We start from the raw sequence: 13105 nt of genomic DNA, 5'->3' as shown, positions 1-13105 counted from the left end.
GTAGTAATATCACAAGGGCTAATGGTTTTAAACTGAAAAAGGATAGATTTAAAGTGCATACAAAGAAGAAATTTGTTATGATGGGGTGATGAGACACTGGAATAGGTTGCCCTGAGAGCTTGTGGGTACTCCATCACTGGAAGTGTTCAAGGCAAGGTTGTATGGGGCTTTAAGAAACCTGACCCAGCCAAGATGTCCCTGCCCACAGGAAAAGGAAGTTGGATCAAATGACTTTTAGATGTCCATTCCAACCGAAACCACCCTCTGATTCCAAGTTTTTGTGATTCTATGTCACAGGAACTCCAAAGCTGTTCCAATTCATAGTGGGCCCTGAGCCAGAGCCCATGCAGACCCCAGATAAGATCCTTGCTTCCAGTCTTCTCCTGACCACTCCTGAGCACAATCTCCTTACTGTATGACCTACTGTTAAAGCTAGGGAGGCAACCAATCCTTACACTACACTGCCACAGTGACAGTGTCACACTTCAATACAGCTAGCTCCCCTAGCTAGCCCATAGAAGCAATTGTAACTAAAACCATGATTTATGCAAGAGAATGCTAATACCACCATTAATTTGAGATCTTAAGCATAAAATATTGTCCTGGTTTCTCAATGGCCTACATCAATTTTGCATCACTGGAGTTCAGTTGATATCATCAGAGTTACCCTAATATGGTCTAGTAAATGCAAGAGCAAAGGAAATAGCAGTTACTTGATTGTTATATCTGAATTCCACCTTTAACACAACTGTAATTTGTTTGAGAAATTAATAACCTGGACCCATAGATTACTCCTCAAAACTTCAGGACTTGTTTTTCTGTAGTGCTTTCCTTTTCCCAGGTTTTCCTAGGCTGATCAGTCACCAGATACTCTGCCTTGCAGGTAGCTCTTCTCATCTCCAGCTCCACAGTGAATACAGAAGGAGACTCCTTAACAAACTCTCCTTTGTATCACCTACAGACAAGTATAATACACATGAAAAGCTTATCTCTTGTCACAAATGTCCTTTAAGCAAATATGCAGAAACTCTCTGTATTCAGATTTTGGGATCTCATCCTGGGGTTGCAACTGTGCCATCTAAAATGTAGCTTTTATCAATGCATGAAATGCAAGCTCACAAAACAAGGAACTTGGGCATCCCTTGTGCTGATTAACATCCAGGTCCTGCAATGTGACTTTGAGCAGCCCCTGGACAAAGGAATGCTCTGGCTGCTGCTCTCCACTTTGTCTAATCTGAAAATGCTGAACCCAGAGAGTGGCTGAGTGAAATAGTTGTTTTGCTATAAATAGTTCATAACTTTCCAAACAGCTTTCTTTAAATGCAGCATGTCATTCACTGAGGGATTTCCTTTTAATTTTTAAAACCATTTTTTCTTTTTCAGAAGTTAGAGAGATCAGTTAAGTGGTGTTTTTTTGATAGCTTGTCTGTTTTTGTGATAACTGAAAAATTGGATGGTTCTTGATCTTTCCTCACACACATGTCTCTTTGGAACAGACCTTGATCTTAACTCACACAAGTGTAACTATACAGACATCGATGACAGCCTCTTGCTAATTATGTCACTGAAATGTAAGAGATACACTGTACCATTTTGCTCACACATAACAGCTTAAGCAGCTTTTCTTCCAGCACTTCTAAAAACAAGTTCTAGGTAAAGTACAGGAATAAAAATTAAATTCAGAACTAGGTATTCAGGAAAGCAACAAGATCCTGAATACTTTTATTTCCTCTTTTGTCATCCTGGCCTTGATGTTATGGGATACTGGAACTCCCACACTTCAGTAAGATAGCTTTGGAAACTGTAATCATAAATTGATGCAGCTTAGTATCAACTGACAATTGACCAGATTTTCTTTCTGAAAGCTTGAGCATATACATTCAAGATGCCAGTGACTGCCTTATCTTAAATTCACCCATTCTGAAATAATTTGACTGGTATACTCTTACATATGAAGCACACAAAGTAATTTTATTGCTATATAAATTTCAGAAATTCATTCCTGTAAGCTTTACATACATATTTAATCTTTCTTTTATATATTTGCTTTTTCTTTTAGTAAGTGATGGAATAAACAGCACTTTCCTTTGGATGGATTACACTACATGTGAACTGCCTGTTACTCTTACTGCAAGAATAAGAAAAGCCATTTGCTTTCATTTGTTAAATATCAGCTTGACAGCAAAAAGCTTCTGAATGGTTCCCACTCACAGCAGACCATCAATTGAATGGGATCAGCACTTCTCCTACTGAAATATCTGAAGTTAAGGATTTGGAAAAGAGGTTTTTGCAGAGATGACCCATTTACAAGCTGGACTTAGTCCAGAGACTATAGAGAAAGCCCGCCTGGAACTGAATGAAAACCCAGACATTTTGCATCAGGATATCCAGCAAGTCAGGGACATGATCATCACAAGGCCTGATATTGGGTTTTTACGTACAGATGATGCCTTCATCTTGAGATTTCTCCGAGCCAGAAAATTTCACCAAACGGAGGCCTTCAGACTGCTGGCTCAGTACTTCCAGTACCGCCAGTTAAATCTGGATATGTTCAAAAACTTCAAAGCTGATGATCCAGGAATCAAACGGGCTCTGACAGATGGGTTCCCAGGAGTACTGGAAAATCGTGACCACTGTGGCAGGAAGATTCTTCTGCTTTTTGCAGCCAACTGGGATCAGAGTAGGTAAATGTAGATAGTGTCCTTATCTTTTTACATACACTCACACTCAACTTGTAATGGAATATTGGTGGCCAGACTTGAAGCAGCAAGGACATTTTCATTGAAACATTTTGTAACTATGAGTCCATTTCACTTAAACTTTCTTCTGATCTCACCACCTCTCATTCTTCATCCATAACACCATTGATGCACCATATAAAGGGCGTATCAGAGTGTCAGATAAGTAGCTCATGGTTTTTTTTTCCATAAATATTTCCCAGTTTTAACCAGATAGTGTCTGTTTGCTATAAATACGTTAATGCTTATTGTGTGATTACTTCAGCAATATCACAGCCCAGCCAAACAGGTTGACAGAGAGCAAACATCTCAAAACATATGGGGGTTCTCATAGATCTTCTGGTGCAAAAGAAACTGACCATATTTATTTTGCCTCCAGACTTCTTAACAGATAATCTGTTTTTTAACCATTTCAGGACTTACAACCTGTGTTATGAGATTTGCAGACACTGGATTACAATTTCTACACATTCTTGATTACTGTATACGTCATGTATATAGTCTGATAAATGGGAGTTTCATGCAAAATGTATTCTCTGTTCAGGTCATTTCTTCACAGAATGGTATGAACAAAGATATCTCCCAGCCATTATTATAAAATGATGTCCTTAAATGTTAATGTGATTAGTCAGCCTTCACTACCTATTTGAAATAATACAGAGAAAAGGGCCTAGTCCAGGAATATCGTGTTCACATTGTCCTTTTCACCAGTAGTCATTCTATTTCATTTCCCCTGTCTTCATGGTGAGAGGGAGAAATGGAATCAGCTGTAGAATTGCCACGTGTTCTGCTGAGTTTTGATAAAAATCAGATCAGAAAACAAAATTCAGATTTAGGTTTGCAGTATTACAAATTCTGTTGAGTTCCAGATAGGGTTTTGTCTTGGCATGGTCTAAAGTTTCCAACAAAGTGTCTCATCTTTAGGAGTCAATTGATTAGAACTTTGAATTTATGTTATGGAAATTATTACAGAACAATATACAATATATGCAATTTTTCATATTAGTTGTTTTCTGGGAGAACATTTCATTTCCGTGTGAAAACAGAGTACAAAATTGTTTTTGATATTCATTTTCATGTACAGATCTGGTAAATAAATATACAGAAAAAGTTACAGAAATGTAACTCTGCATATACAGAAGCATTTGGTGAAATCTAGAACTGAAGACAGTGATAAAAGTCCTATTGACTACAAAGGGGCTAGCAGTTTATCTCCTGTCTTTTTGAATTGTGAGCTTGCTTTTCTTCCAACCTCAAACCCCTTCCTTTAGCAATTTGCCTGTAAAGAAAGACGAATGAACAGGTATCTTGAATTAATAGAAAGTATCAGCTTTAGACGACAGAAGCTCTGTGGCTCTGCTGGTTGCATTAAGGGATTTAGGTATTACATAGCGCCAGCTTTGGGTTTCTGATCCCTCAACAAAATGAGTCCTTGTGATTAACCTCAAACACTGCCTTACTCTTTGGAAGCTGAGAGTGCTGCTGTCTAAGGCTCCTGTAAAGAGGTTTTGACAGAACATTGATTCCTGGAAGATTTTGGCTCAAAAATTTCTGTGATGCTTTAATATGTGTCCATGTATACGTGTGTATGTGGGTTCAAAAGCCAAGGTGATCATGCCTGCAACATACCTCATTTCTGAAAATGTAATTTTTACCTTCAAAGAAGAAAAGCTGAGGCAAATAGGATAGGATATACATTCCTAAGTCTCCTCATTGAAATTAAAATTCACATGCAAATTTTACCTCCGCTGAGCCACTGAAGCTTGACTCCTCTATGGATTCATTTAATTTCTGTGGGCTTTTGTAGCACTCCAAGTGCAACAGGTATTTGGGACAGGATTTGGACTGTAAGCAAATAGAGGGATGACCTTTTCCTTTTCCACTGTTTAAGGGCATTAAGAAGAGAAAAAGCTTTTAAGAAACAAAAAATGATGAGTGCAACATCTTGTTAAGCAGCTGGGAAGCAGTTTATTGGCCAGAGGAAATGTATATTCATATGCCTTTCACAAAACCCCTCAAACAAATAGGCACTGTGTATGTCTTGCATACATGTGTCTCAGGCAACCTTTCTGTACATGTGTCTTCAGTGATGGCAAGATATGTACAAGCTTGTATTTCAGTTGAATGCTAATGCAGTTCATATGAGGCTGTGATGCTGACATGCATATCATCATGTAAGAGTGACATGCACATCACCATGTAGGAGCTCAGTCTTCAGCATGCCTTTCCTAACTTTAATCTCATTTTCAGCTAGCCATGCCTTCTCTTTCTGTATCATTAAATCATAATTTATAAAAAAATAGTAACTGTTGCAAAAAAATTTGCAAAAAGAATTTCTTAAAATCAGCATGGCTGTAATCCAGAAACTGATTTTCAGTCCAGACATTCTGACTACCAGCTATACTCCTGGGAGTAACAGTGGCAGGTCAAGGAGGCAGAATCAGCCTCAAAACTTTTTGGTCTTTCAAATGTGTTGACTTTTAAAAGGAAATGTCATTATTTGTGTAGTGTGACTGCTTGGACAAATTGAATCAATAATGTTCTTAAGGGATTCCCCATACCAAAGTTAAAACTTCCACGTGAGCTTTTAGAAACACTTGTGATTTTATCTTCAAGAATGTAATTTGATAGATCAAACATCTCTAGAAAACTAGGTTTCAGATACCAGTCTCCATATTTTCAGCTTCAGCTTCCAGCTGCTGGATTCTGTTAGCTTAAAAGAAGCATAAAAATAAAAATGACAGCTTCACATGTTTGTACTTTTGTGTCCTGACCACGTCATCTTTTAACCTACTTTTTAATTCACTGAGGATGCAGCACTGTAGGGTAGTTTACTGTTAGACAGCAAGAAGATAATACATTAGCTACTCTACAGCAGTGATACTTGTGTTCACTTGGGTTCAAACTAAAACAGGGGAAGTTCAAGTTAGATACAAAGAAGCTCTTTACTGTGAGGGTGGTGAGGTACTGGAATGGGTTGCCCAGGGAAGCTGTGAATGCTCCATCCCTGGCAGTGTTCAAGGGCAGGTTGGACAGAGCCTTGGGTGACATGGTTTAGTGTGTGGTGTCCCTACCCATGGCAGGGGGTTTGGAACTAGATGATCTTGAGGTTCTTTACAACCTTAACCATTTTATAATTCTATTCTATAACCAGGGTAAATGCAAAACAGCTGCCCTCTTTTTTGTTGGGGAAAAAACAACCTTGTGCTGTCTAAAAGGTAAAGAACATACTTGTGGACAGACAGGAGAGCAAAGATAATGTTCTGCAAAGTATTACACTAGCTTAATGTCTTGCAATACATTTATGCTTCCAAATCTTAAGTAGATTGGGCTTCTTTACTCTCAGAATTAGGAAGATTTTCCAGCTTGCTAAAACTTTTTGTCATTTTCTTCTGGATCTTTCCCATAATTTTAACATTGTTGCTAATGTACAGATGGATGAACTGAATATGAACTTTCATTAATAAACCATCTTTTCTGCTCAGTAGTCCCTCTTTTTAGATATAAGATTGTCACTGTTTTCTTAGCTACTCTATCACATTTTGAGCTCATGTTCAGCTCAAATCTGCTTCCAAGTCACTGTTGCCTAAAATACAAACACCACTGTTAAATGTGTCATACATTCCCATCCATAATGTGGGCATAGTCTAGCATGTGATTCACGCTCTTCTGCAGTGCTAAACCTGTCCTCCTCATAAATTATCATTGCATGGGGTTTGTGACAGCTGCAAAGTTCACTGGCAAGACTTTAATTTTTATCTCCACATCACTGAAAAATATAATGATTATTGTTTTGATCAAAACCTCCTTGATGACTAGGAGAAAAAAAAGGAATGATAATTCTTAATGCCAATCACTAGCTAAGATCTATTCATGATGCCAGGGTTTCATTCATTTAGCATGTGCTGCATTGATTTGATTTTCTACTTTTTTAGACAGATTTTTTAGAGATGGTGTTAACACTTTCTATCTAGGTCCTGCATAGTATATTTTGGAACTCTAATCACATATGATACAGAACAGAAAACTTCAGAGGTATTGAATAAGTTAAATGAGCAGATGGATAGAAAAGGATCAGATTGGTTCCACACTGAGGGAGAAGAAAAATGTTGAGCTGTATTACTGTATTGGGCCATCCACCCAGGGGATGGTCATCATTCACTTCTTTGATCAGAGCTCAAGGGGTGAACTCACTCGAAACCCACAAAGGCTTCACATGTATCACTGCTTACAGAGCACCTTATTTTTAAATGGTAATTGTGGAGTAATACAGGTAGATAAGGATGTCAAACTGATCTTGTCAGGAACTTTTTTAATGAAATAATTTTCATCATAAAATATCCCAGTTTGTAAAACAAATACACGTGTGCATACAAATGTACAGTTTTGATGAGACCTGGATTTCTCATAAAAGCAAATGTGCCATATGCTGCATTGCACATACTTTTTCTCCCAGTTTTTCATTCCATCAGTCTCACCAAACCTAAGCCTTCACTCATCTGATGCACCTCCAGCAAAACTGAAGCTTTTAAAAAAGTCTGATGAGAGGGTCTTTTTGACTGTTGGATTGAGGAGTCTTCACTATCACAGCTGTTCCTAGGTCTGCTATTGCCTTCTAATACATCCTGCTTGTACACTGGGGAAATGGAGATTTGGGTGAACAAGTAACTCAGCAGAAGGTGTTCATTAATCTTTCAAGTAAAGATATTTCCTTCAAGGTTGTTCAACCAGAGTAAAATTTATTTCTGTGCAGGGAGGCAGCAGAAGGGCTACCTCCAATCATGATCATCTGGGAATAGGGGAAGGGGGCAGGGGGGCAGAAGGTTGCCATTGTCATTTGCAGTAAAATGGTAGTTAATTTCTGTCTTCATGTTTGCACTGTTGTGTCTTAGAAGCTGTCACATAGCTCCAAAAATTCTGTAAGTCAGTCAGATGGAAAAAACCTGCTGCTGTGTATACAAAATATATTCCCAATATATCAGCTTCTAGCCATAAATTCTCCTTTATCAGCCAAGAAATCACAAATGCCAGATACTTGCCATTCTGTAGGAAAGTGTATTGAGATAGGCTAAAGGGCAAGGAAATACTCTGACATAGTGGTAAACCAACAGCTATAAATATTTTCAAGGATCACAATAGAACAAATGATGTCCTTGCTGAGAATGTTCATAGTTGTGTAACTACAAGGATATTGTCATCAGCAGATGCCGTTGGCATAAATGAATATGCCTCAAATGCTGATTATTCCAATATTTTTTTTTATTATCTCAGATGTTTAATAGAATATGAAGGAATAAACATCTGTTTAGACTGATATATAGTCACAGACAAACTGGCAATAACTCATCCTCACAGCTATTTATTATGAGAGATTGCAGCTGAAATACAGCCAGCCCTGAGACAAGGATTTTTACAGAGCAAGTCTTTGGGTTTGGTTAGGAGGCAGTGCTTCTGTGTTGTGAGATGCTTATGGTAATGCAGACTGAGGTTGTGTTTCAAGCATTGCATTGACCAATGAATAGCATAGAACCACACTGTATTAAAAAATAATTCATATTACATTATTACATTACTGAGCTAAGTCTGAAATGGTAGCTGAATTCAGGGTAGGAAGCATAGCATAAGAAGAGTACTCATTTAGAGGAGTAACAGATGTGCAAATTAAATGTTGGACAAAGAAGGCGAAAAGGAGCTCTGTCTTGAAATGTTTTAATTTGCTTGCAGGCAGCGACTTAATTTGGCTGGTGCCATTTATTATGGAAGCTGCATTTGGGAAGGCAATTGTAGTCCGTAGGAATGGCAGAAGGATGACATGCACAAATGACAGTCCTGGGTAGGGCTGAGAAGGGAATCAGAAGTAAAATGTCTGAAAAAGCGAAAGAAAAACAGCAGCTGGGGAAGTTATGAAGCATATGTTGAAGACTAAGAGAAGCCTGACTCAAAGGGAAAAACAAAAATATCAATGGGGCCTGTGGGATAACAAAGGGAAATGAAGGGCAGACTAGAATGTTGTTCTGTGCCATCTCCCTGCTGTGGAGAAAAAACAAATTCAATGCCCAAGTTTTATGAACCAGAGTGAAGAACAATTGATTAAGAAAAGTACACACAGTCAAACATGTACACACCAAATACACACACACACATGCACACACCCCCCTTTCCTTCCCAGACTCTCAAAAGACCCAAATTTTGTGTGAGGTTTATGACTAGGTGGCAGAAAAGACAAAATGCATAGTGTTGGTAGCACTTGTCCCTTGTCCTAGAAAATAACCCATGCTCCTACGTGGCCTGTATATGTCATCCTCACAGCTGGGTTCTGCAAAACAACATTTGGACAGATCTATAGCAACAGAATAGTACGAAGTCAAACAATATGACCTCCCACTCAGCTCTTTGTCCCGTTGACCCTTAGGAACAACTAGTAACCATGACTGAATGCTCTTATAAAAAGGAAGTTTTTTTGAGGCAAGACTTTGTAGGGAGAGGTAAGAATATTTTTTGTTGGAGTGTTTCCTAAATCAAGTTTTCTAACTATCCAATATACCAATCAGTTTCTAGCTTGCCAACCTAATTAAAAGGAGCTAAGGCAAACTCATGCATCGCAGCAGGAACAGACTGCATAGAGTCAGTAGAGGAAGAAACCATAATTCTCTGACTAGCTATTTAATAGGCTGCATACAGTTGGAATGTCAGAAAAGAGTGGAGATATTGAGATGGAATCATTAAATACATTTTAAATTTTAAAATTACATTTTCTTGATACATTATTTCCCTAGGCCATGATTCATTTTAGATTCTTTCCTCTGAACTCTGAGCCCTCTCTATCAACTGCATTATACATAAAAATATTTGTCTTTTTCAGCACACACTGGTAGGTGTTCAGCGTCTTCTGCTTCCAGCACCCTTAGATAAGCACAAGGGATATTTAGGAACTGGGACAGGTCAGTAGGCTGAGTGATCCCAGAGGAGTTACAGCATGAATTTGGTTAGGATGTTCATGGTATGTGGGCTTGATCTCTCTAAAATGGCTGAACAGCATGTTGGGGTAAGTTCTACCCTGCCACCATGGTCATACTGCTTCAGAGTGCTTGTCTGCTGTAGTGAGGCTGGAGGATGAGGGAGATAGATAGATAGATAGATAGTACCCATGGTTGTACTGGTGAGAGTGATCTGACTGTGTATCTCTGAGATGCTCTTGACAATGTGAGGAAAGAAGTAGTACAAGCACCCGTCTGCCACAGGCACCTAAAAATTTGACAGAGCAGACAGAGGTGGAGACCAGAATGGAGGAGTAAAGAGGAAGATGAAGGAGTAAAGGCATTGCAGTAAACCAGCCTAAAAATTGAATTGTTAAAGCTCTTTCATAAGAGATATTTTACATATTTTGACATGGGTAAGCCAATAAAAGAGGTGGAGCATACTAATTAATATGCCATGACTTGATTCCTAAGGAAAAGAAAACAGAACCACTCCCTGAGGAAAACGATATTTTTTGTCTTAAATTCTGACTGCACTCTCACAGTTTTAGTAAGTGCAGCAGCCACAGAGGCAGTAAAAGCAACTATCATCTGCTTCCAGGCCATGATAATCTCAACTCTGGAAGCTTCCTGAAGAATCCATTTGTAGCAGGGAACAGAGGGCAAAGCCAACCTTGTTAGACTCCTACTGGAACTGTTTCCTATGTAACAGCCTATTTTATGCCCATGCTGAGCAATTTTGTGTCAGTAAAGATTAATTTTTTAGGGAAAAGTAATATGCAAATGTTGTCATTGGTGCTTTTCCTTTATTGAAATATGATATCACTTTTCCATTGTTCTATTGCAGACACACAGTGGACGGTACATGCCTGAGCATGCATTAACATGTGTGGTGCCAATTATATATGTATGTAGTAAAAATCACAGCACCAAGTAATGTTATGATGCCATGTGATCAATAACGACGTATTTGAAAATTATATGGATTATCTCTACATTATTCCATGATGCATCTTTAAAGGGCCAAAAGCTGTAAGATTCTAAACTACTGACTACCATGTTTTTGAAGTTAACATATCAATATATATAAGAAATCTGTGTTTTTCAGAGGCAAATCAGTATGTTTTCTGTTTTAACCTTGTCAACCAGCTGTGTGTCAAAACTCTTGTTAGGGACTTGCTGCTGGCCACTATCACAGTGAGGACTTGGGGGGAGAGGAACCCTTGGTCTGATTCAGTAGAGCCACTCTCACATGTATTTTGCAAGGCACATACTTTCACATGCTTAACAAGACACGTAGCTGATGGTCTGAATTAACAAAGCAGGAAGCTGAAGACTTTTTTTACATGTTCAGACCAATATGGCTTTCTTCACTGAGTTCCAGTTGTAAGCCACCCCCATGCCTTCCTTGTTCTTTCCCATAGAGAATGCTGTGCTACTTGCCACAAAGCCTCTTGGGTTTATATCACGTCAGTAGAGGAACTGAATACTGTACATTCAGATATGAATGAAGTAATAAAGGTGGTGACAAGCACAAAGCCATTGCTATGGTGTGATCAGCAGCTAGCAGTCCCCACACCAGTGCTAAACCTTTCACTCTTTCCTTCCTTCTGGCTTCCTTTCTCAGCAAATCCCAGAGATGCCAGTCATGTATATTAAATATGCACAGATCGATCTACTGAGTATATGTGGTGCCTACACCCCTTTAGAGTGCTAGAGTATGTGTTAGCACACAAAATTTATTTCATATAGGTATTTCTAAAAGGGAAACTTGACACCAGAGTGTGATGACCTTATCTAAGGCATCTCCACCCTCCACTGTTATCTTGGACCTGTGATCCTCTAAGCTGTTCTCACTTTGAGAGGTTTCTGAATAAGAATGCATTGCCTTGTTTTCCCAGGGATAATCCTACCCATCTGTTGTGTAAGTACAAAAGAAGAAATGTGATTTATATTGAAAAAGAGACTGCTGAAAAATCCTGCTTCCAAATGCACAGCAATATTCATTTGAAAACTAAGATAAAAAAGGAGGAGGAATAAACTCTGACCTAGGAAGAGATGGTAGGAAATCTTTCTGTTTCTTAGGTTCCCATTTACATGTAAGCCACTCTAGCTGGCCACTGCAATTTAAATTCAGTTTCACTCTTATAAAGACTTCAATTCTTTTTGAATAATAGAGCTTTGCAAGTTTAGAGAAAATGTCAGTTTGTGTATGCCTTAGCTGGCACTGAATGCCTTTCCTTTTTCCAGCATCTTATTATTATTCTCTGCTAAAATGTATGTGCAGGTAGATGTATATTCGCTTTCTTTCAGAGAACATTTTCCATGATTCATCTAAAAGTAATCTAGGTTCATTTGGGGGTTTATTTCATAAAGGCATATCAGATGTAGGCTCCATGTTAAAAGCCAAGGAGACTTGTGAGACACCAGATGTAGCCCATTTGGAAATAGTTCTCCAAAGGGGTCTTTCTGATATGACTTCAGTAAAAAAGTTCTAAGAATTAAGGAAAATATTGGTGAGCAAATACTCTGTCAGGAGTGCACAGATGCAGCGAGTGAGAATGGTACTTTCTGGTGTTTGTCTTATTTTCAGACATTTTCAGAGTTTTCCCATGGGAGGAAGCTTGTGAAGTACTGAGGTTGGCTGTGAAATGTCACAAAACAGGCATAGTGTTGCCTACATGTTCATGGAGAGAATGCTCTAGTTGATGCACGAGCCACATGGGCTGCCTTGTTGGCTGCTGTCAAGGAGAATAGCACAAGTAGGGCCCTCAGAGCTCTTGTTGGCCCTGCTGATCAACAGCCACAGGAAATTTAATTAGTGTAAGGCAACTTTCATCTTAGCTCTGAAACACACGGGGGTATGGTACTGGCACAGCTTACTGAGCATGTAGTCTCCAGGACATTAAATGCTGTTCTTGAACACTAGTGGACCTACCAAGCCCAAAATACTGTCTTAGCAGAGTGGGTTTGAATTTTAAGAGGTTTACTGTGCTATCTCATTCAACTTTATTAAAGTCAGGGAAAGACATCAAGTAGCAAAGGTTATATTAACATATAAGGCAGAGAGTTAACCTACAGGCAAACGACAAACATAATAAAATGCATAGATTTAAAATGCAGCCGCATCAAAGCTTTTACTCAGTCAATCCAGACCATGGTTGTTGAAGTGGCATGATGTATCTAAGTGGATATTGCAAGAAACTGAACTGGCCTCCACTGACCCACAGAGACACTGCAGTCCTGGTCCAGTTCTTGGATGAGGCTAATCAGGACAAGCCCTTCTACCTACTTTTTTCTCCCCCAAAGAATCACAGAATCATAGAATAGTTAGGTTTGGAAAGGACCTCAAGATCATCTAGTTCCAACCCCCCTGCCATGGGCAGGGAC

The 13105-nt window shown here is 38.9% G+C and overlaps 1 protein-coding gene across 1 annotated transcript in view; it reads left to right on the top strand.

The window, feature by feature from the left end:
* The first annotated feature begins 2295 nt into the window (after positions 1-2295).
* The window catches only part of CLVS1 (clavesin 1), a 91653-nt gene continuing 80843 nt past the window's right edge, over positions 2296-13105 (top strand). The window contains exon 1 of the mRNA XM_005152517.2: positions 2296-2684. Coding sequence (XP_005152574.1) covers positions 2296-2684 — 389 coding nt within the window. The remainder of the gene's footprint in view (positions 2685-13105) is intronic.

This window comes from Melopsittacus undulatus, chromosome 1, assembly GCF_012275295.1.
Source record: "Melopsittacus undulatus isolate bMelUnd1 chromosome 1, bMelUnd1.mat.Z, whole genome shotgun sequence".
Classification (NCBI taxonomy): domain Eukaryota; kingdom Metazoa; phylum Chordata; class Aves; order Psittaciformes; family Psittaculidae; genus Melopsittacus; species Melopsittacus undulatus.
Note: the sequence above shows the minus strand (reverse complement) of the source record. Positions and strands in the feature narration are given on the sequence as shown.